Below are 21,223 nucleotides of genomic sequence, written 5' to 3'. Positions count from 1 at the left end.
GCTTCTGCCTTGAAATGATGCCCCATGATGTTGAAAGCATGCCTTGCATGCTGGAAAAATTTGGTCTTGTCCTGTTGCCAAACAGTGCACTAAAGAAACCCACATATTGTTTAATAAAACGCAGATGAACAGTGTTTTCACCATTATGTCACCATGCGTAGGGCTTATTTTGAGAGGTGATTGATGGTGTCTGTCTTGTGAGTTTCAGCAAGCTGGACCGTCTGCAATTCTTTGTTTTGGCCTCTTAATTCAATAGCTTTTTAAAATTTACGTTGCACATCTCTTTCTTATGTTAAGATGACAAGACAAGTCGAGATGTTCTCATCATAGTGCATATATTTACTATATTAGACTGAATGTCTTTACAGTCACTCCTTTACAAGCACATAACAGAGCCTAACCACTTCTTGTGGACTAATTTATTTTCCTCATGACCTTTTTGACAGCTTTATGTTGTTTTTCTTAGATGCTTACAGGGGTTAGATAAATATGGGTTGAAATAACAGACAGGTTGGAGAGATTAAAGGTAGGAGCCGACACTCAGGGGGTGAAAAAACATAAATCTACCTGTACCTCTTCTCTTCTGTGTGTGGGGGGTGGGTCGAGGGAATGAGTCAGTGGAGCGGTGCTGGGCCTTTGCTTAGTGATAGACAGTCTCCTGTGTGCAGATCACTTCAAAGCGCTGCTGAAATTTGACTGGCTCCTTGTAAATATGCCGCCTGGCCCGAAGGCCCACTTCCTGCGCTTAGCTCAACTTAATGGCTGGCTTTGCACTGGAGCAGAGAAGCAAATGAAGAGTAAGGGAGTGAAGATATGCAGCCTGTGGGTGGGGTGCTGTAGAGAAGTGAGTCTATTTTTTTTTCTGGGTTTATGGGAGGAGGGGTTTGGAGACCATAATGTAAAAAACAGTATCATTTGGTTGCTTTCGTCTTTCTCCAAAACAAAACTACAAAGGAAGAAAGAAAAGAAAAATATAAATCAGTTGACACATGAATGTGATTTTGTGAATAATTTTTAATCAAAAACTTTGGACAAAAATTTAAGTCTTCCTTATTGTTTCTAACCTAAAATTATTCTGTAAGAAGTCAGTGAACTACTGGATGTCGTTTATGTTCTGCAGCTAAACTTGGGCATGATTAGTACATTTGACAGTCAGAAAACATTTTAGAAATGTCAGATATTCAGGCGTATGATTTCATCTCTGTGACGAACCTACAGTATTAAACTGTTTATGTTAGCAATGCAAGGGGCCAAAGCTAGTGTAGATTCTGCTCTCTGATATGTCGGTGCCCAGTTTTTCGTTGGCAGCTGTTGATTTCAGAGCTTAGATTTTGCATGGAGTACGGCCAGTGCTTTCAGAGAAGGCCAGAGTAAATGGGAGGAAGTGAATCAAAAGACTGAAGCTTCAAGCATTGGACTCTGCACCTACATTTCTAAATAGAGACCTTCATTTTTTCGTGTCTCCAAAATCAATTCTAAAAACATAACCTTCACCTGACTGTTGAGTAATTCAGAGCCCTCATCAGTCAATATTGTTTTTTCTGCTTGAGAAAAATGAAATCTGTTTGAATGGTTTTTGTAACGTTCCAAAAATCTTTATCTTTTGGGCTTCAATAATGTCTAACATTATGTTCAGTTCTTCTTTAATCACTAAACCATATTAATGTCCTGTCATTAGGTTATATTTTCTCTTTATTTCAATATGTACTATTTGTGACTTTGTTTATAAAACTAAAGCAATGTGGTTAGGTTTCGGTTCTGCAGGTTCCTTCTGTAATTTCACTCCCCGCACAGCATAATCACTTCCATGTGGGACCTCGCCAACAACGTAGTGGTGGAGGGGCCTCATCGAAAAGGTGGGAGTGAACCTCAAAAAGGTTCTGTCTTGTACAGGACTGCAAAGCCTAATGTCAGCAATGTAAGGGTCAACAAAGATATTTCTCAGTTACTGTAGTGCAGTGTGAGTTCCCAAAGTTTTTTAAAGCACAGCTAAATAAACCTTTTTTCTCACACTTGAGTGCTACCCACATAAAATCTTATCAATCCAGGCTCCTTTTTGTGAAAGAGCTGGATGCTTTTCCACACAATTTCTATGTGAGACATGAGGATGTTTTGTGGTATTTCTTTTTTTATGTGTTATTTCTTTTTTTATTGTGGTCTTTGAAGCTACACATGTTGAGTTGCTGGCTGTTCTGCCCTGAGGACTGAAGAACCAGACCGTCACGGTCAATGTGTGAAACCAGTGAAGCAAAAAAACAGCAAGACCTTTTGTATCACAGGGTCAGTATTTAAATGTACCTCTGCTGAGCTCATTTGCTGGTTGAGCCAAAGGGAGGAGAGTCCTGGGACAGATGGTACTTTGAAATGTTTATACCATCCTGAAAAGTTATAATCATGGACAGTGCATTCTAACTGAGATTGAATTCAAGTTCAAAATTCGTATTTGTTTGTACTTCATTCTGAACTTTTCACAAAAGTGTACAAAGGTAGTTTCTATATTGTGGTGAACATCACCCCCTGGTGTTTTGATATATATATAGTGCTACACAAAGCACTTGAGGAAAATGCAAACTACCCAACAAGTAAATCTTGGCAAAAACGGGACCTTGACCATTAGCAGCTATTGGTGTCCTATCAGCTGTACATGCAAAAATGATGGAAATTGGTGTAGAAATGCCATATACTTATTAATTTGGTGCTCTACTATTTCAGGAAAGAAGGACATTTGCAGAAAAACATCCACTTTATCTGTGAGCATAATGAATGGCTTGGTAAGTCGGCTAAGTAGTAGCTTTGGCTTGCTGGTTTTACAGCCAGAGTAAAGGTACTGTTTGCGCTGCAAGCCTAAGAATCTGACTCAGTGGTCAGCTTAAGTGTTACATAGGATATCTTCTGCCTGAGAGCAGTTGGAATGACGTGTATAGGATGTTTATTGAAATATTATTACCATGAGAAAAAAAAATGCATAAAGTCAACTACTGTAGGCCACAGCAATGTGCTGCTGAACTGATTGATAATATATATATATATATATATGTATATATATATATATTTAAAGTTCAGGGGATAATGACCACACTGATCATAGGAATATGCAGTACTGATATTGTAAACTGGATACTGCCAATATTCAGGTTATAATGTGATATAATAAGGTATCAGTGCCAGTAGTCCCCTGAGAGAAAAAGTGAAATCATTATGCTCAAAATTATTATGAAGCACCAAACATACATATTTTGTTCCAAATAAGGGAAACAAAGATTCAAAACATCATTATTAGATATCAGTGAAACTACTATATAACACGCTATCCTCCCAGTTGAAACTAATCTAATTTTAGCAAGCTTTTGAGAAGCTCTGAATAAAAAGACATATTGCTTGCATGTACATGGTTCACCTGTAGATGGTGCCACTTTGCTCATTTTTCATTAAGTCACACAAGGAATTAATGAGCTCAAATTAAAGTCATAGATATTTTGAGCTTGTAAATCAGTATTCACAAATGATTGCTGCAGCTGTAAATGAAGCTGTTACCCTGTAAAATAAAACTGTCTTTGCACTTGTGCAAATACATTTTTTTTAAAAAAAGGTTGAGACACCAGAACAGTCAAAAAATTATCTCAAGGTGAAAGGTTTCCACTTAAACATTATGACCCTGAAATGGCTCCATACTATTCTTTGGTTGAAAAACTATAACTGAAACTTACTTTCTGAAGTATGATTTCTTACTTTTCTATTTCTTCACAAAAGTCACCTGCAAGGGTCTAAGTTGGCTTTCGTATTAGACTTATTCTATTAGACTAGAATGTTTAACATGAATTCTGATTGTAATGCTATTTGGGTATGCAATTTGTTTAACTTAATATACAGTGTCCACTGTAGTGTTTGAGGAGAAAGTTACTTTTCTTTGAGTCCCCGTGCTCCTCAGTGTAAAATCCTAAAGCAAACAATTAAGATGTGCACATTTAAAGTAATTTCATACATTTCAGTTCCCCCGTGTAGAAATGACAACACTTTGTCCACAGTGTCTCTCATTTCAAGGCACCATAATGTTTGGGACAAAGTAATGGTAGGCACATTAAATCAGTCATGTTTAATATTTTGTTGCATATCCTTTACACTCAGTGACTGAAGTTGGAGATTGATGACATGACCAGGTGCTGAGTACCTTCTCTGATGATGCTCTCCACCAGACGCTATGACTCTACTGCAGTTACCTTCAACTCCTCTTTGTTCCGGGGGCTTGTCCCTTAAAGTTTCTTGCTCGGCTTATAGAAGGCATGCTCAGTTGGATTTAAATCGGGGGACTGGCTTGGACATTTTTTAGCTTTGAGAAAAATCTGGTGTTGCCTGAGCAGGAAGTTTGGGATCATTATCTTGACAAGCCGAGATATCTTAACCCTGCGCTATTGAAGCAATGAAACACACCTGAGTAATCACAGACACCTGGGAAGCCAACTATCCCAAACAACATCCATCCATCCATTCATTTTCTATACCCGCTTAATCCATCGGTCGGGTCGCGGGGGGGCTGGAGCCTTTCCCAGCGGTGATCAGGCGAGAGGCGGGGTACACCCTGGACTGGTCACCAGTCCATCACAGGGCCACACAGAGACAAACGAGACAAACAACCACACACGCTGGAGTACCCGGATAGAACCCATGCATGCAGGGGGAGAACATGCAAACTCCACACAGAAAGGCCCCGGCTGGGCTGTGAGGCAACGGTGCTAACCACCACACCACCGTGCAGCCCCAGGTCCTGGTTCTAATCCTGACTGGAGCCTTTCTCTATGCATCTCTGTCCAGGTGCTCCAGCTTCCTTCCATCACTTGAATTTAAATGATGCAGCTAGTGCCAAGATAGTATTTTCTGAAACAGTTTCTGAATCAGGTCAGCCCAGTACACCAGTGTTCTGATGACAACTTTTTTTGCAAGGTACATCAAGGCAAATTATTCTCAGCCAGCACATGAAAGGTGGGAAGAGGTAAAGCAGTATGGAGTCATGCACAGACAGTGCATCTGTGTGCCACATGAGTTTGTTAAGGGGCTCTTTGCTGCCCTGTGTCCCATTGTTACATGTGGTGGACTTCAGTGGGGTCTGACTATCACTGATCCCCTGTTTTGAGGTCTTGCTGCTGAGTTTACACAGATTGTTGTTCTCAGCTTCTACATTTAGAGACTGTGACAGTTTATCTGTGATAAAGAAAAAGAAATAGCCACATATGTACAGATATAAACATATATACAGGTTAAAAAGGTAGATCATTAATAATTAGCTCTTTTGTACACTTATCAAACTCCATACTGCTACATGAAAAAACAAATCACGTTGTGTCTCTGTTGTGTGTCTTTAGCCTGCTTAAACACACCTTTGTCAAATTAATGAGTCACCACAGCATCAAGCTCAGCTGAAAGACCAAATATCTAAATATTAAAATAAATAAAATAATATCTAAATATCTCTAAATGTATAAGTTGCCTCATCCCATTCTCAGCTTCCAACACTGCAGCTGTCCACCACATTTAGCTCTGACCTGTTGTCGCATGCACTAAGGACCCCTGGGGTTGTCCTAGAAGTTAGTTATTTAGACTTGAGTCACCGTTTGGGATATCTGTGGATCAGGCTTGTTGCAGCACATTGTCCAGATTGACATCTGGAGAATAATTTCTTTAAGATCTCTGTGGTATTTCCCAAGCAACCCTGAGCAGTGTGATGGGGCACTTTGGCCTGCTGGGAGAATAGATTTGTTATGAAGGGGTGGATTTGGTCTTTGATACTGTTCAGGTGATAGACTTATGTCATGGCACCATATAATTTGAGTTGGAATGAAATCACCAATAAGACTCACTTCACATTGTCTGTGGTTTTAATATTTAGGCTTATTGATTTACTAGCATCATTTACAGTTTTTGACTATCTTCCTATCAGGGATTCTTTTTCTTTCTGTTTCATAGAAAAAAAAATTACCTGTTACATATGTTTTTGCCTTGCTATGACAAGCCCTGACTATCTCTAGTCTACATCAGTTTATCATGTTCATCTGGTAGATGTAAGACAGGGACCTGATCTAAGGATTCTCTGTAGGAGAGAGAATTTACCTGCAGGCAGTGGCGGACTGGTAATCTGTGCGTTCAGGAAAAGTCCAGAACGGCCGTTGGCCCTGTTCAATAACCAACATTTTCAGTCTATCCACTACCAACAGGTGGCGCTAGGTGGCGCTTATAGGATAATCGTTATTCCATAGGCCTAAAAGCCAACAAAGAAGACTAACGTTAGTGTCCGTCCACAGAAAGATGGAAAGCAGAACATGTTGCACTTTGAAAGTCCAGGGCCGTTGTTTGGTCCCAGTCCATCCCTGCCTGCAGGCATATCAATCAGCTCACTTATTTTCATGGTGGGGGAGGTAGGTAGGTAAGCATGAATGCTTGAGTCAGTCAGTCTCCCTGCATCTTTGAACTCTTGTTTTGTGGCCCCAAGCCACAATTATCTTGATTATGCTCCTCCAAGGCAAAAGCTTTGGGGGGAATACGCAGCATCATTTATGATTTCTTTATTTGTAAAGTAGTCCCGCAGCTTGAGAGTTTCTACCAATTCCCTCTACCTGTGTTGTTTTCAACACAGGTAGAGGGAACACAGGTTCATTCTAATGAACAGCATTTTGCAACAGTGGTCCCTTGTTTTGCACTGTGACATTCCCCCATAATACCCCTTAACCATTATTAGCTTCACCTGGAGAACCCATTGCTGCCCGTCATGGAAGGTTTTTTCAGTGTCATCTAATAGAATCTATTAGGTTCGTAATCTGCAAAATAGTGTACATGGCAATCTTTTATTAAATGATGAAGAGCTTTTTATGCACGATGATTTCATGGGTTTATAGAGTCTTTTGTCCTGAGATGGGCTTTGTCAAACTCATTCTCAAACTCAACTTTATTGGGCTCTAACAAGGATGCGTCTGTGTGTGCAGCCTTTTGGTAAATGTTTGATTTTGGGAATTCTGCTCCCACAGAAACTAAAACAGACCCCTTGTGGTGCTATTCTGTGTGATCACTGATGTGGAATTTAGGAAGCTGGGATGGGAGTGGAGCGGAAAGAGTGGGCTTTGGCATGCAGCACCTTTAATTCAAATAACACAGCTCATGAACACCGCCATGCCAAGATTTAGACATCTTATGATTACTCAAGCTGATAATAATATTTTCCCATCGCAACTTATAACAGATCATACAGATTGTGTAATTTAATTCAACCCAATAGAGCAACACTGCTTTCTCTTGATCTAACAGTCTCAATGGCATTTGTTCTAACAACAGCAGGCCACTCTAGAGACATCTCTGGGTTACTGCAGCGGTGGATGAGTCTATTGAAGTGTCACTGTTACCTTGGAAAAAGCCACCTTGTGCATCTGGTGATGTGCTGTATTTGGGAAAATACGTGAGCTTTTCAAGCCTCTCGTGTAAAATCAAAGCTTTACAGTCCACAGGTGTGAAATGAGCATCTGTGCTGCTAATGTTGGTTGCATTACAAAGTTCACTTCAAGCATTGATAAGTGACCAGGCAAACAGAGAAATCAGTCAGGAGCAGTGCATTCATCAAATAGCACACAGTATGACCTTTGGCTGGGTGAGTAGATAAGCCACCTCTTCTCTGCCTTTTTCAGCCTTTCCTTGTTTATGAGTAGTGCATGTGTGTTTTCCATGACAATAAAGAAAGGGGTTTGGGTAAAGGGTGCAGATTCAGGCATGAAAGAGACTCTGAGGAGATAAGCAGCTGCCTGTTATGCCTGAGATGGCCAAAGTAAAACACAAAGATCCATCATGTAGGTGGAGTTTATGCAGTCAAAGGGAGGGTGAGAAAAGAGGGCTCGAACATGTGCTGTAAAGTGTGAGGAGCGAGGGTAGAGCCTCGCTGGCCAAGCAGAGAGTGATAAAGAGACACGCTAAGGCTTGTTGGTTTTACAGAAGAGACGACAAGCTCACCACAGTGACAAAGAGAGGAAGTGTGATAATCAGCTGGGGAAATGACTTGGTGAATTGTTGCTTATTTTTTCATTTAGAGACCGGAGTTTTTTTTACAAAGACATGAATGGTGATGGCAGCAAACGGCGTTTTGTGTCAACCCTCAAGATGCACATCAAACCACCCTGTGCATCATCCTCACAACGGAATGGGCTGAATGGAGTGTCATTCAAATGTACTGATACAGGTAAGGTCTGCATGAGACAAAATTGGAATGATATCAGTTGAAGCTTAAAAATTGTCTTCAAAAGGAGCTAAACTGGTTTTAATTGAGCATGTTATTAATATCAACAACTGAACTGACAAGTCTGAATATGATCATCCTGCTAACAGTTTGGTGAACTGAAAAAAGTGTCTGGTCTTGTTTGTTGAGTTTATTTTTTTAGTTGATGGTTTTATTGTTTTTTTTTGGCATACTTTCATTTTCATGTCAGCCAAAATTGAATAACTCATTTCCTTTGACCCCATGGTTTAGTTTTTTTCATGTGGTTTTGACTCGTAATTCTAATGCAGAATTGAAGGTGGAACATCTCTCATTGCCTATCAGTTTGCTTTTTATAATCTTATTGTTTCTAATGTGTGCAGTTGCTGCTTGCATGTAAAGTTTCATGATTTACATCTAGACTGAATTTCATCTTATATGCATGAGCCAGATGTGTTTGTCAGTGGGCAGCTTTGTACACATTCTTATTATACAGTCAACGCTTTTAGAAACTGACTAAAAGAAACCACAGTAGGCCATCAGAGCTATTTTAAAGTTTTGCTTTCAACAGAGGCAGACGATCTTTTGCAAACTTCAGCTCAGCTGAATTTATCTAGAAAAACAGAACAACCACAATGTGAGAGAAGAGGTGTTATGATACCCCTTACAGTGTGTGTGTGTGTGTGTGTGTGTGTGTGTGTGTGCGTGTGTAGCTCAGAGTTGGCTGGCTTAACTGAGCAGCAGTCTGAACTTGTCCTCAAACATCAAGTGAATATTTCAACATTGTAAACACTGGTTAAAGGTTGATTGTAAAATATGACTGTTGTTCAAACATAACTAGTATATTCTACTCACATGGAGTGAAAGTGGGAAATAAAGCTTTGGTCCACTTTGATCGATGTTTTTGTCAAGTTTATTTATCTGACAGGCCTCTTTTTGGCACTCGCTGTGCTCGAAAGTGTTATCGCCATGTGACTACTAATGTGCTTTCTTTTTTTTAGACTTAACTGGATTAAATGAAGTAAAATTCTTGGGAATACATAACTTTGCTGCAAGGATCCAATTACAAGAAAAGAATTGAGTTTCAGTCTGTCAGAACTAGACTATTAATTATTTAGTAGAGATAAAAAGAAGAAAATGAGGAAAAACTAGTATAAAACTGTTTTAGTTAAATAGAAGATTGTCATTCTTACATATTGTACGGTACTTACTCACATAAAAACTTTATTTCTGTAACGGTTCTGGCAGATGTTGCATATCATGTAATAGATAAAGAATATCTCGGATGATTTAATAGTTCAGTGTGTAGTTATGTGCATATCACAATGATTTCTAAATGTTTAAAAGCTGAAAGTTTGACCTCTAAATTAACTGGATGCAGTAACGTATGAAAGTCAAGCTTTCATATTGTATTTGATTGCTCTTTTACAATTCTTCTCCAAATCTAGGTGCTGTTTCTGAAAATTTAGATCCACCTGTCTTCTTAGAGCCCCTTAAGGACTGTTCTGTGGATGAAGCCAGCAACATTGTGCTACAAGCTGTTCTCGCAGGAAGTCAGCCTATCAAAGTGACATGGCTTCACAATGGTGAGAGTGGACAATTTACACTGCAATATCTCTGTTTGCTGAGGGTCAGATACTTGACTCTAGGCTCAAAAGTAAACAAGTTTCTTGACACATTGATACATTCAATCAACAAAAGCAGAAAGAGTTCAATTTGGAAAATCTGTATTTATGGAATCCTTTATATTCTGCCTCGGCTGGTAGTTTATCGTGTAACAGAAATCAACTATTTGTGACTGTTTAGAAGTGTGGTAACCAATAAATGATGTATTCAAACAGATAACGCTTTGATTTTAGATCTGCACCTTTGTATCAATGAAAATATTGTTGATGTTTTTTAATACATTTCCATTAACTCAATGTGGCATATCTAGTATTTTGGGAGACTATACCCACATAATTCAAACCGAAGACTGTTATTAAACGGTGCCTGGCAAGTGTTTTCAATCCTCTGACATACAGATACGCAAGAGGTTGGCAGGTATGGCACCAAGACCAAAAAAATGTCCAACAACGGCAGGAAGTCCAGCAAAATATTCACATAATTTTGAACTAAACTAAACTAAACTGAACTGGCAAACACAACAGAGTAGGTAAAAGACTGAAGTGATGACAAAAATCAACAGAGGGTGTGGCAAGGAACTATAAATACAGAGGAGTAAATAGGCTGCAGCTGGTGTGAAAAAGAATTTTCAATTCTAAGAGTTCACATATCAGAACATAATAAAAAAAAAAAACCTGTGGCCCAAAAAACTAAGTACATTTTATGATTCAGTAGCTTCTAAAACCACTTTCAGCAATAAAACACTTAGTTAAAGTAAATGTTTTATGTATTAATTTATTTAACAACAATATCCACCTCTCACACTGTTTTGGAAGAGTTTGGACGACTGCTGTTTTACAGCATTGTTAATTGTGGTTTATTGGCACTGTTTGTGCACTTTTTTTAAGGTTCCACCACAATATTTCAGTCAGGTTGAGGTCTGGACTTTGGGCCATTCCCCAGGAACATTGCCATTGCAACATCTTGATTTTCTGTTAAAGATGCGCTACTATGTTTTGAGATATGCTGTGGCTGGTGTTCTCCCCTTTGATCTCGTCTGTCCAGAGGACATTAGGCCTCATTCACCAAAATCTTTGAAAGAATTTTCTTTTAATTCTTTCTTAAATTGTTCTTGAGAAATTTCTCAAAAAAACTCAACGTCAGATCCATCAACATGTGGTCTCAGACCATGACATTGTTCGCACATTTGCTCTTAGATCGATGAATTCCAGTCTCCTCCTTAATTGAAAGGATGCATACGGTGCCTAGATTGTGAAGCGAGTGTGTGCGTGCATCAGATTAAATCAAACCTCCTGGTAGGTCTGAGGGTTGGTCAGTAGTGTTATTAACCAGGGGGCCTGGGCATATCATCAGTCTTCTAATAAAACAAAACTTAATAAAAAGCCACTGTTGTAAATTTTTTTAATTATTAAACTATATGTACCAATGAGTCATGCTCCACCAGCTGCTCCTTGTTTGAGGTACGCCCATTGAGCCTTTCTGCGAGATGAAGGAGTCGTGTGACCACATTCAGGAGCGAGTTCTGAAAGATCTGTTGGACATTTATGGAGTGATATTACCTGTGGTTGAGGTGGGAATGGATCTGGCGAGGATGCCTTGGTGTGCAAATGTGTGCAGTCTATTACAACGATAGTGTTAGGAAGACCAGTACTAGAATTAAATCCGCTCTTGACTGTACCTTGGTCTTCAGCTGTATATGGAAACTTAATGTATTGTCGGGCCAGTTGATTTATTGCATCCACGACTTGTGGGAGAGCAGTACGGCTTATGGATGGCTCTGGAAAGCCCATACTGTCTCCCAGCTCCCGCTGAAATGTTCCAGTGGCCAGAAAGCCCATGGCCAAAACAACCTGAACATGTGGTGGAACGGGGTGGGACCGTTGTGTATGGCTCCGCAGTGCTTGTTGCGAATGATTGCAAAGGTCCATGAGAACAGTTTTTGGTAAGCTAAAGCGTCCAAATAGGTACGCATCCCTCTCTGCAAATGGTTCTGCATGGTCATGACAGATTTGTTCGCTAGGCCACGAGCTGCAATATCTTGCAGAAACAGTAAATATGCTACTTTGTGAGCAGGCCTGGGATGAAGAAAGGCCACGTTTCAGTATAACCACTAATAAGGGTGGAACCACTAATTGAGGATTAATTGAGAATTAACTTATTGGAATTAAAGTGTTGGTGTACTTACTTTATTTCATATTACAAAAGCATTATTTTGGAATTCTTTGTAAATGACCAAAAAAAAAAATCTGACCAAAATATTACTTTAATTCTGTTTTTTGTATTTTAATGAACAGAAGACAACACAAATGCCTATTTTGTTCAGACATGTCAGCACTCAGATGTACGTAAGAGTACTCCTGAGTGTTCGTAGTGTCATGGAGCAAGAGAGGCACGTTTTGTTCGTCGTGTTCTGGATGAGCAAACATTCGTGAATGCCACAATTTTTGTAAAAAGTGAATGAAATGCATGCATTTAACTAACAGCACCTGACGGCTACTTACCCTCTTAGTCACTATAGAAGCAGAAAGTGTATACTTTCACACACTATTTCTGCATCCTGGCTTAGTTTCTTAGTTTTCTCTTGCTCATCTGAGGTTGAATTTACCAGACTTGGTAAGGACCTTATGATTTTTTTTATTATGTCCTGAAATGTAAAGCCTTTATAGTAAAAGAGGGTGTACCATGTTTTTCACATAGCTGTATAGGGGGGAGTAAGTGCTGAGTCAGTACAGGGTAGCTCCTTAGAAACAGGGAGGGAACTTTTTAAGGGAGAGGCTGACAACAACTACTACAAAAAGACAAATCTAACTAGAAATACACAACTAAAACCCAAAAGTCAAGAAAACACAAACAAAAACACCACAAGGCATGACAATTACTACCTTAAGCTTTAACTGGTTAACTACAGACAACTGGAGGAGAGTATTTGTAGTTTGTTTGTTCTTATGGGCAGGTGAAGTTGCACGGTTTGGGAATCCTTCCTTCAATGGCAGGGAGGCACGTTTTGTTGTGAGGGACTGCTTACCAGAAGATGCTGGCGCCTACACATGCTTGGCTGAGAGCAGGGCAGGGAAGACATCTTGCTGTGCTGCTGTGTTTGTTAGAGGTGAGGGAGGCAATGGAACACAGAGGGAAATTATTAAATGACGGTAAAACATTTCATGTCATTTTGCTTGAGCTCATTAACCAGGAAATAAGGTTGCAGCACTTGTGCTTGTGACTGTATTTGATGTTTTCTGTTCTTTTTTTTTTAACAAAATGAGGAAGAGCTAGACAGAGTTTTGCTTTTGACTGGTGTCTTCTCTTTCTTTTTCCTTTGACATGTAAAAAATTCAGACTTCGAAAGTATTTGTGGTGTTTCAAAGCTCACCACTTCTGCATCCAAGAGCATTATGGAAAATGGAAGGTCACCAAAACCTCCCAAAGATGAGCCACAGAAGATTAACGGTTCTATTTGTACGTCTCCAACCAGCCCTAATAAGCAGAGCCCAGTCTCTTCTCCAAGAGGTAATCATATATTTCACATTTAAAAAATAGATAGTATCTTAACTTGTGGGATACTTTATGTGGCAAGAATGCAGGTAGGCAGGTTTCCTCTTTATAACATACCACACGTCCACAACAATGTAGCTCCCTGATACGGGTTTTCAGTTACCAGTAAACACCATGTAGGGAAGTGAACATTGCTCAGATCATTAAAACTTCCTGAGTCCATCAAACTGATAGCCAAAGCCAGAGTAGAGCCACACCTTTGTCCTCTGCTACTAAAACCTACCAGCAGTCTATCTGTCTTTGCAGAAGTTGTCCCAAAGAGGAGAGCCAACTCAGGGACAGGTGAGAAAACAACATTATTCTTTCCCTTCCTGCACCTAATCTGTCAAATGCTTTTGCAATGCACTTGTTCTTTCCACCCATGTACTTTTGGTTGATTGCTATATTATCCATTAAGCTGCTGCTGTTTTGTCATGTTAATGCACTCGTACATTAGAGCAGGGTGGTGTGGCTGTTTCACTTTGTCCTGGATGGAGCTACACATTCTTTTTAACCTTTTGTTCTTGATAAAATGCTGTTTGCCTCTAACTTATAATGTTCCATTATACAGGGAAACATTACCTTCGGGTGGAGGTTGCAACAACAAAAGCATAAAAGCTCACATAACAAATTTTCGGTTTCTTTTCAGATAAAGCAATGTGCTTTTTGTTTTTCTTAATTTTGTTTCATGAATGCAAAATGAAGAAAGGTGAGGTATTCGATTGAGAATGTGGTTGTTGTCTCTAAAGTCCTTTAAAACAGCATTTTATCAGATTGGCCTTAGTCAAATTTACCATCCAGTTGCCACAGTATTTGAATACTGACAGTGAGCAAAAGCACTTTGACTTTAGCTCATATATGGATTTTTTTTCCTGTTTGTCTGACAAAGAACAGGGGAACTATTTTAACTTGATTACACAAGAACGTGCTTTACCTGTGTGGGGTATAGGTCATGTTTTGCACTTTGTTTAAACTTGAGACACTTGGTCTGCTGTATGTTACAGTACAATAATAATGGTATTATTATATGAAATACTCTCCCAGTCTTACACTACAGCAGAAGCTAGCAGACATTTCATTGTCTTTATTTCAGACTTACACACCACACTAAATAGTTTCCTTCCAGTGTGAAAGTTTGAGATTTCAGCAGACACTACAACAAGCTGATTCATAACATTCAGGATAATTTGTCTTTGCAGCCCCGGTGTTACAGTTTCAAAACCCTCCAAAGCACCTGGAGGTAAAAGTGGGACAAACTGCCAGGCTGACGTGTCTTTTCACTGGAAGTCCCCCTATTGTATCCTGTTGGATCAGAAACAAAGAACAGGTACTAAAACTTTAAAGGTTATGCACTGACCTCTAAATGGCACAAAATCCCCATCCACAATCCTAAACATCCTCACGTATTTTATCTCCTCTTTGATCTGTCGCGGTCCCGGCAGATAGAGGACAGTCCGGAGCTCTGGACAGAAAATACTGATAAAAGCAGTACCTTGGTTATAACAGAGGCAATACCACAGCACACAGGCCGCTACACTGTTGTAGTAAAAGATCGCAAGAACGTGGCAGAACACACGCTAACCCTCTCTGTCATAGGTAAGATAATGCAATTTCTCACGTGGAGGACTAAGTGAAACAGTTACTTGAACACCTTTCAAAATCATCCTCCCACCAGAGCGGCCAGAGCCTCCTGCCTCGTGTCCCGTGATCTCGCTCATCTCTGCATCCAGCCTTGTGCTGTCCTGGTCGGGTCCTTGCTACGACGGTGGCAGTGCTATCCTGGGTTATGTGGTTGAGGTGAAGAACCAAGGACGTGCTGAGCTTGGGGATTGGATTGAGCTCACTGCCCAGTGTAAGAGCACCTCATACAGAGTGTGTTCTGGGCTGCAGCCTGAACAGGAATACTGTTTCAGAGTTAGGGCCTTTAACACTGTGGGAGTAAGTGACCCAAGTCCAGTTTCACCAGTTATTAAGATGTCGCAGAAAGGTGAGGTGACGTGGGGGTTCCGGCACCATATTTAAAAATATGAAATATAGAGAAACATATTAAGCCTTGTATTCAAACTGTTGTGTCTGTGCACATAGTTTCTGGCAAGATGGAAGAAAAAGCCCCTCAAATGCATACTTCTGTCACCGTTGACTCAACCCACAAAGTCACAGATCACTACAATCTGCTGGAGAAACTGGGAATGTAAGTATCTGATAGGTTAAACTCCATTTTACAAACTGAATTTTTCAAGTAGAGCAAAAAAGCACTTACCTGAGGAATTGGAATTAGGAGAAGATGAACAAGACACCTTGACATTTAAAAGAAAGTGGGGAGTAGAAAGACGAGAAATGCTGCCAAATTCTGCTGTGCAAGAATTAAGACATAATCATGTAGAGACATGTTCAGATACACTGAGGTGGGTATTACAACTTCAGTGGTGGCAGTTAATAAGTTGTAAGAAATGTACAGTAATCTTTGACTTGCAGAGAAAGGCTTAGGTTAGAATTGCTTTTTTTTTGTGTGAAAGAAATGAATCTGTGACTGGTTATCTGAGGGAAAAATGACTTGTCTTCACTAGGGGGAAGTTTGGCTTGGTGTTCAAGGTGACACATAAAGAGACAGGACTTGTGTGTGCCGGAAAGTTCTACAAAGGACGCAGTTCCAAAGAACGACAGGCTGCTCGTAAAGAGATAGAGCTGATGAACGACCTTCATCATCCCAAACTGGTCCAGTGTCTGGCAGCGTATGATCACAAGCCTGAAATGGTCATGGTAATGGAGTAGTAGGTATCACTGTGTTAAATTCTGACAACAGCTGCAAACTCTGGGTGTATGCCAAGTGTTAGTGTTGTTTTTTTTGCAGTATTGCAGGGGGTGAACTGTTTGAACGAATCGTTGACGACAACTTTGAGCATACAGAGCCTGCAAGTGCACAATACATGCAGCAGATCCTGGAGGGGATTGCTTTCATGCATCAGCAGAACATTGTCCATCTGGACCTCAAACCTGAAAACATTGTATGCGTTGATACCACTGGCACCTCCGTAAAGATCATTGACTTTGGATTAGCCAGCAAGCTTGGTATGTGAAATCCAGGTCTCTTAATATTTATCTAACTTGTATGTGTTTCAGTATCAAATTTAGCTAATTTATGCTTAACAGATAACAGGACACCTCTGAAGGTTATGCATGGGACTCCTGAGTTTGTAGCACCTGAAGTTATCAGCTACGAGCCTGTGTGTTTGTCTACTGACATGTGGAGCGTTGGTGTTATCTGCTACATCTTGTAAGTCTTATGAGGCCTTTTGTGTTTTATAGGAGTTACATGAAATTTTGGGAGACACAGTTTTTCACTTTCTTGCTAAGACCCAAAATTAGAAGATTCATATCACTCTCCTATGATTACAGCAAAACCTGCTAAACTTGGCACAGTCTCCCTTTGTTTTCTTCCATTCTAGGAAGTTAGCCAAGAAAAAAAATCCTCAAATAACTCCTGACATAAAAAGCTAAAGTAAATTAGGTAACAACACACTGAATTCACTTGAGACTGCAGCTCTCTTTTTAATTGACCTTCTTATATAATGATGTGAGCTTCTTTTTAAAACTTGTTTTGATTCATTCTCACCACCTTTAGAACAAAACTTCCAGCTGGTGTTAAGAGGGAAAAAAAGCTTGAGGAAAATGGATTTAGCACCAAACAAAAAACAAAGTTAGTGACAGGTTAGCAACAGTCAAAAACAAGGATATTTCCCATAGTTTGTACCAAACAAAGATGCAAGAGAATGAAATGTAAAACTTTATCATCAGAGTGGTTGTTCTAAGCAAACAAGATAGAAGGTTAAATAGTGAGCATTGGGGTGATAGTAGAGTAATTCGATACCTTTGGACAAAATTTAAGATGGCTGGTTGCCAAGTTAACTTGTGACTGGTGTAGGCTTCATATTTACCACATAGGAGTGTTATTTTGTCTGTGTGTGTTTATGTCATGCATATGCAGTTTACATGTGCTCTGTGATTTTACCATATAAGGTAACTTTTGCTGCTTAGAAACTTACTGTATCACATCAAACTAGTATTTGATACCTGATGTACACACACTGAGCTGACCTAATCCAGGCCAATTGTCATTCAAAAGACCCATCAAACGGATATTCCTCTTGACTTTGTGCCTTTTAGTGCCATCTAGTGGACATTAGTTGAAATAGTAAATAATGTCTCATTCACAATGACTACTCATCTCGTCTGCTCTGTTTCTAGGTTGAGTGGTGAGTCTCCATTCCAGGGAACCAGTGATGCAGAAACTTTAACCTTGGTCACAGCAGCTGAATGGGAGTTTGATGAAGAGAGCTTCGAAGAGATAACAGAGGAGGCCAAAAATTTTATCAGCTCCCTGCTCAACAAAGACTGCAGGTCATCTTATACCCGTTAAGTCACAGTACAGCCTCCAGATAACATCTTCAGTCAGCCACCCACAACTGTCTTTGTGTACAATAGGCGGAGGATGTCCTGTCAAGAGGCCCTCGGCCACCCCTGGATGGCAGCATTTGACTCTGGAGACCTCACCTGCCCAAAGAGTCTGTCCAAGCAGAAGATGAAGAGGTTTCTTGCCAGGCAGAAATGGAAGGTAACACACAAGTAGATTACTTCTACTTCTTTTAATTTGGGAATGAGTTTCTGTTTGTTTTCTCAAAGAAATATGTCTTATAGAAAGCTGGAAAGGCCATGCTAGCCCTAAAGAGAATGGCTCTGTTGTCTAAAAGTGATGGTTCTGCATCTCCCACAAGCATTGGAGAGGGTGAGACCCTTCGGTTCTTTCATAAATTAAAAAACATTTTACCTACCTGATTTGAAGTCTGCTTCCACATTTTTAACCTTTTTAACATGTCCATCAGATGTTTTTTATCTGTTACAAGACATATCATGAGCTAAATCAGCCATAAAGTGGCTGAGGAGTTCTGCTTTGAATCTGGAGCACCGCTGAAAGCGAGAGAAGCGAGATCAGACACCCTGTATGTTCTGTGTAGACTATTTTGTAAAACCAATGCCATTCGATCCTGACAACTTGAGGGATGGGGCTGTACAGCTAATTTGCATGAGATGTGAGGGACAAATGGGATGAAAAGCTCGCAAGCTGAGAAGTTAGTACAGGCTTGGTTGAGAACACAGCAGAAGCAAGGAGGAGTATATTAGTGGAGATTCTCAGTCATCCAGGTCATGGTAATCCTAAAAGCATGAATAAGGGCTGCTGGACTTATTTTGCTTTAGGAGGAGCCACAGCATTCAGCAGGCTAAATCAGCCACCGGCACAATGGCTTGCTTATTTTCACCTGCTCTAATCGTGAGCTAACCAGGAAAGCTATCCTGGGAGATAGCAGAGCAAACTCTGGGCCAAGCCAAGTTTCACCGAGCTTCCATTTGAGTTGCACAGCTGCTGTGGCTCCTTGTTTGGCCCTGCTTAATCTCTGTGCCACTAATCCCAGAATAAGACTTTGCGGTAGTGACTTTTCCTATAAAATCCTGGATTTTTGAAAGTGTCAGTTGCTGGAGGATGGCGATATGGGTTGGGCCAGATGAGCATATTCACAGATCTCCATACATTAAATAAATAAGATGTAAAGTCATATCCCTTTCAATTTTTAAGGGCTTTTTTTCCCCAGCAAAAAAATAGAAATATATATAGTTTTGTGTTACACAGATGAGTTCTTTGAGGATTTATAAGTACCAGAACGGGACTTTAACTTTGCATTTTTTGTTTACTTCTGTTGCCTAGCCTCACCCCTGAGCCCAGAGGCAGAGCATGCCCTGGTGTCTCTAGAGCGTAAGATGCAGGGGCCTCCCCTGTTTACCCAGAGCTTGGAGGACCAGGCTGTAGCTCAGGGATCCTGTGCCCGTCTCACATGTCACCTCACAGGTACACACCAACCTTTTACACATCAAGCAACCACATTCACAGACTTTTTTTGTTTGCTTTTAAGAATTAAGTTAAATTACGTGGTAAAATTAAAATTTAAACTACGGTTAAATTACGGAGTAGGACAAAAGCAAACCTTTTCACATACCTTACATATGGCATTATAAGACCTGGTGCTTTGAAAGAAAATCACACAAGGTTATCGCCATATAAATGGATATTTCCAACATTTTTGAACAAGAAAACATTTGAAATGTTGCCTGCATAACAACAAGGAACTCTACATTTTTAATAATCTATTCAAGAAGAATATTAGATATAATATTCCTCTGTGTGCAGAAATTCCCTCTATTTCTACCAATTGTGCACTTCTCTCTGACATAACCTTGCTAACATTTTTGACCATATCCCATGGACAATTTTAAGTGTTTTAAAATGCCAACAGTTTCCACAAAATGAAAGGAATCTTTTTCAAAAGAGTAATTTTACATACTGTGCTGGTGAAATGGTTGAAATTTAGGGCAACACTTGTATATTGATTTGCTTCAGTAGTCAAAGAAATAGCTCTGCCCTGTCGTACCTGACCTCAATGCTTCTTTTTTTATTGGCAGGATATCCTGACCCAGAGGTGGTGTGGCTGTGTGGTGAGGAACCTGTAGAGGAGTCGTCCACAGTGCAGATAGAGTATGAGGAAGATGGACGATGTACCTTGGTTCTCTCAAAAGTTGGATTGGGGGACACCAATGTTTACTCCTGTAGGGCCACCAATGACCATGGGGAGACATTCTGCTCAGCCAAGCTAGTTGTTCATGAATAGATTAATCATAGCCATTTGTGAGGAGATAAAATGTATAGATGTGACGTTCTTTTGTGCCTTGAATATATATCTTCATGTTTTGAGATAAGAAATATGTAAATGGGGACGAAACTGTAAACCTGTGATGGGGCTGGAAATATAGAACTCAAGTATTTTTGCACAGAGTTTAGGTAAGTCAGATAGATGTTGTTACAGAGCAGCTGTTGATGTTTCTTTTTACACAGACTTCAACATGTGGCTTCAGCTAAAACCGTAAAGCGTGGTGTGAGCAGCTGCAGCTAGCTTAAATTGACATACACATTTTGAAAAGCAGACAGGCCTGAAGTTATGCTGTTTGAATCACGTGCTGTTGATGACTCGTGTTTGTCTGATGTGCATTAAATCATCTGTTTGTAAAATTTCAGAAAGTGGTGTTTATTTATTTTTTTTATTGTTGGTGAAAATGTGATACAGAATAAGCCTAACTTAAAGTCACACCTTTAAAACAGCTTGTTCCTACATAGTATGTTCCATCATTAACATGGATATAAAGTAGTTTATTTTGAGACTGTTGCACACACATTTTACATTCTTCTTGCACACTTTTTACTTACTTTTTATATACATTTCAGTGCCCACTTTCAAGCAAAAACAGTTATTTAATCCAAAGCATTAGTATGTACTATGCAGTTTGTTTCACTGTGGTTAAATGACTAACTGGTTGTAGTAGGACCCATAGATTTACGTGAGTTACAGATTTCAATATATCTGGTGTCAATAAGCTGAGTGTTAAAATAAAGTGTGCTTTGTTAAGTTCACACTATGAAGATGTCTGTGCAGGTTCTCAGTCATCCAGGTCTCATCCACAAGGCGTCTTCAGTTGTGAGGGAGAATTGAGGAAGACATTTGGTGTTTTACTGATACAGAGTGGTGTTAATATACTTTTTTCTGAATGTTAATATTTTTCACACAACCTCATCAGGTGCAATTGAGTCTTTTTGTAATGTTCTGTTGGTCAACTCTATCTTTATGTATTATCTTTGCTTTAGTTTTTGCCCTAATCTGGATGAAACTGAGGTAAGTCAGGGATTTTTGAACTTGTGTGTCACCAAATCACGTGCAGAGAGGTAGACCATTTATTACGCAA

General features: G+C 39.8%; 1 protein-coding gene across 2 annotated transcripts; it reads left to right on the top strand.

The window, feature by feature from the left end:
• Window positions 1–7,721: 7,721 nt before the first annotated feature.
• On the top strand, window positions 7,722–20,506 carry mylk5 (myosin, light chain kinase 5). Of its 2 annotated transcripts, XM_072368133.1 has the most exons (17): window positions 7,722–8,209; window positions 9,673–9,810; window positions 12,804–12,956; window positions 13,187–13,357; window positions 13,649–13,684; window positions 14,581–14,708; window positions 14,824–14,977; window positions 15,057–15,368; window positions 15,467–15,572; window positions 15,949–16,152; window positions 16,233–16,450; window positions 16,532–16,655; window positions 17,627–17,779; window positions 17,864–17,993; window positions 18,077–18,164; window positions 19,140–19,280; window positions 19,892–20,506. In XM_072368133.1, exons 1-17 carry the CDS (start codon window positions 8,086–8,088, stop codon window positions 20,095–20,097), a joined length of 2,586 nt encoding a protein of 861 aa, XP_072224234.1. In that variant the 5' UTR covers window positions 7,722–8,085; the 3' UTR covers window positions 20,098–20,506. The 2 variants fall into 2 exon arrangements, with proteins under 2 accessions (XP_072224234.1, XP_072224235.1); XM_072368134.1 differs by lacking the exon at window positions 12,804–12,956.
• Window positions 20,507–21,223: the final 717 nt, after the last annotated feature.

Source organism: Leuresthes tenuis, unplaced genomic scaffold (genome assembly GCF_036924035.1).
Source record: "Leuresthes tenuis unplaced genomic scaffold, fLeuTen1.0.hap1 SCAF_17, whole genome shotgun sequence".
Lineage (NCBI taxonomy): Eukaryota > Metazoa > Chordata > Actinopteri > Atheriniformes > Atherinopsidae > Leuresthes > Leuresthes tenuis.
This window is presented reverse-complemented; position numbering and strand designations above follow the sequence as displayed.